The sequence below is a fragment of the Phocoena sinus genome, chromosome 7, assembly GCF_008692025.1.
Source record: "Phocoena sinus isolate mPhoSin1 chromosome 7, mPhoSin1.pri, whole genome shotgun sequence".
NCBI classification, from domain to species: Eukaryota; Metazoa; Chordata; class Mammalia; order Artiodactyla; family Phocoenidae; genus Phocoena; species Phocoena sinus.
Window position 1 is genome coordinate 18,970,145 of NC_045769.1, and position 2,167 is coordinate 18,972,311.

Sequence of the window (2,167 nt, forward strand, 5' to 3'; positions counted from 1 at the left end):
AGAACTAATATTCCCTTTGGCCTGGGGAAGAGAGTACGGGGGCTCAGTTGGGGTAAGAAATGCAAGCTAACACAGGCGGAGGGGAGAAGGCAGACAGGAGGGAAGATGGTGACACATGCCAGGAGCGAGGAAAAAGAAAAGAAGGGGAGATGGGGACACAGGTGCAGAAAGATAAACGGGGCAATGAGAGATAGGTAGGGGGTAAGATGGAGACGGAAATACACACCCAAAGAATGGAAAATGGAAAGGCAAGGAGGAAGTTGGGAAGGCAGAAGATGAAGGAAGGAGGGAAGGTGAAAATACAGGAAGGAGATGAAGAAATGGACAAATCCGAGGGAGATGAACTTACAGACACACAGAGAAGGGAAGGGGGAGACCCGGGTAGAATTGGAGAGATGGGGGCGCAGACAGATAGAAAGGGTGAGGTTGGGGGTTCCCTCCCGCGCCCATCCCCCACCCCCACCCTGCGCCCAGTAAATCCAGACGCCGCGGCCTCTGGCATCCTGGCCTCCACCTTCCCCTGCGGGACAGGGGCAGCTCCTCCTCCGGCCACGGCGCGGAGCGGCGGCGTCTTGATGGTCCCGGGGGCTCCGAGTGTGTGTCAGGGGTTGGGGCGGGGGGTGGGCGCGGCCCTTGGGTATCCCTAGCGGTCCAGGTTCATAGTCCAGTGCTTGGCTCCAGTCGCGCAGCTGTCCCTGGCGGCCGAGGAGGAGGATGCCGCGGGCGCTCCCCCGCTGGGAGGACCCCCGGCGCCGGCAGCGGCTTCGCCCTCGTTCTTGAGGTCTTGGAAGACCTGCGTGAAGAAGTGGGGGTCGGCGTTGAGCCGCAGCATCTGCGGACTGAGCCGCTGGATGAGGCGCAGGCAGCGTTGCCAGAAGCGCTCCTTGTCGGGCTCCACAAGGAAGGGCTTGAGCGGGTAGGAGATCTCGTTGCCCATGTAGGAGTAGGCGAGGTAGAGGCAGGTGAGGAAGGCAGCCTGCAGCTCGGCGGCCGACGCCAGCTCATCCCCGCGCAGCGACTCGCGGCACAGCAGGTACACGAACACCAGGTTGGCGGGCGTAATGAAGGCCTGGTCTTGCCAGCCCTGCAGCAGCAGCGAGCGGTCCACTCCGCGGAACCAGCCCACCAGCTCGCCTGGGCTTAGCTCCTTGAGACGGTAGCAGCGTCGGCACACGAAGTCGCCCAGGCAGCGCAGCAGCTCTCCCGTAGACGCCTGCACGATGACCCGCCGCGGCGAGCCGCCAGGTACCGGCGGCGCCGCCTGCGGGGCTGGGGGCGGCGGCGGCGGCGGTTTCCCTCCGCCGGAGCCTGGAGGTGGGGCGACGGCGCTGCCCCCCGACGGCGGCTCGCAGGTGGTGGCGGCCGCGGGCACGGTGGGCACGGGCACCGCCAGGGGCTTGGCGGCGCCGCCGCCGTCGGGGGGGTCCCGACCCTTGCGGAGAAGGTTCTCGCGGTTGCGTTGCTGGACCAGGGAGTCGGCGCCGGTGGACGCCGGCTTGGGCGTCACCTTCTTGCTGCCTTTCTTCTTCTTGGCAGACGCGGCCACCAGCCGCTTCCAGGTGAGCGCCGAGATGAGCACGGACGGCCGCTTGAGCCGGCTCTCGCCTTTACCGCCCTTGCCTACTGGCGGCGCCCCGTATCCCCCCAGCGCCTCGTCTCCCGAGGGCGGCGCCTTCTTCTTCTCCTCGGGCAGCCCGCCGGGCCTCCGGCCCTTGGCCGAGGAGGCGGGGGAAAGAGACAGCACCGTGCCCATCCTGCAGAGCGGGGCCGGCGCCCGGGCCCCGGCGGGAACCGCGGGCGGCGCCGCTGCCCGCTGTTGCAGCCCCCGGGGACCCGGAGGTGGGGGCCCAGCCCCGGCCCGGGCGCGGGAACGGGCAGTAGAAGGTGGCTGCTCGGCTGCTCGGCGCCGGCTGCTGAGAGTCTCAGCTGCGCCAGCTGCAGCGTCAGCCCCACCCCTTGGGCCCCGTCTTCGCCGCGCCGCGCCCCGCCTCACGCAGCCAATCCTCGCCTGAGCTGCCCTCCTAACCGGCAGCTCCGCTGCCCAATAGAATCTCGCATGCCAATCTCAAGTCCCGCCCATCCCCCAACTCTGTCTCTGGTCCTTTCCCTTCACGGGAAAGGGGTAAGGAGGAGGAGGTGGCTGGTTCGAGGGCCTCCTCAGGGTCAG

The 2,167-nt window shown here is 67.6% G+C and overlaps 1 protein-coding gene across 1 annotated transcript; it reads right to left on the reverse strand.

Annotated features, from left to right (window-relative positions):
* Window positions 1-613: 613 nt before the first annotated feature.
* CDK5R2 (cyclin dependent kinase 5 regulatory subunit 2) lies at window positions 614-1,753 on the reverse strand. Its single transcript, XM_032637986.1, has one exon. It carries the CDS (start codon window positions 1,751-1,753, stop codon window positions 644-646), a length of 1,110 nt encoding a protein of 369 aa, XP_032493877.1. The 3' UTR covers window positions 614-643.
* Between the last annotated feature and the right edge of the window lie 414 nt (window positions 1,754-2,167).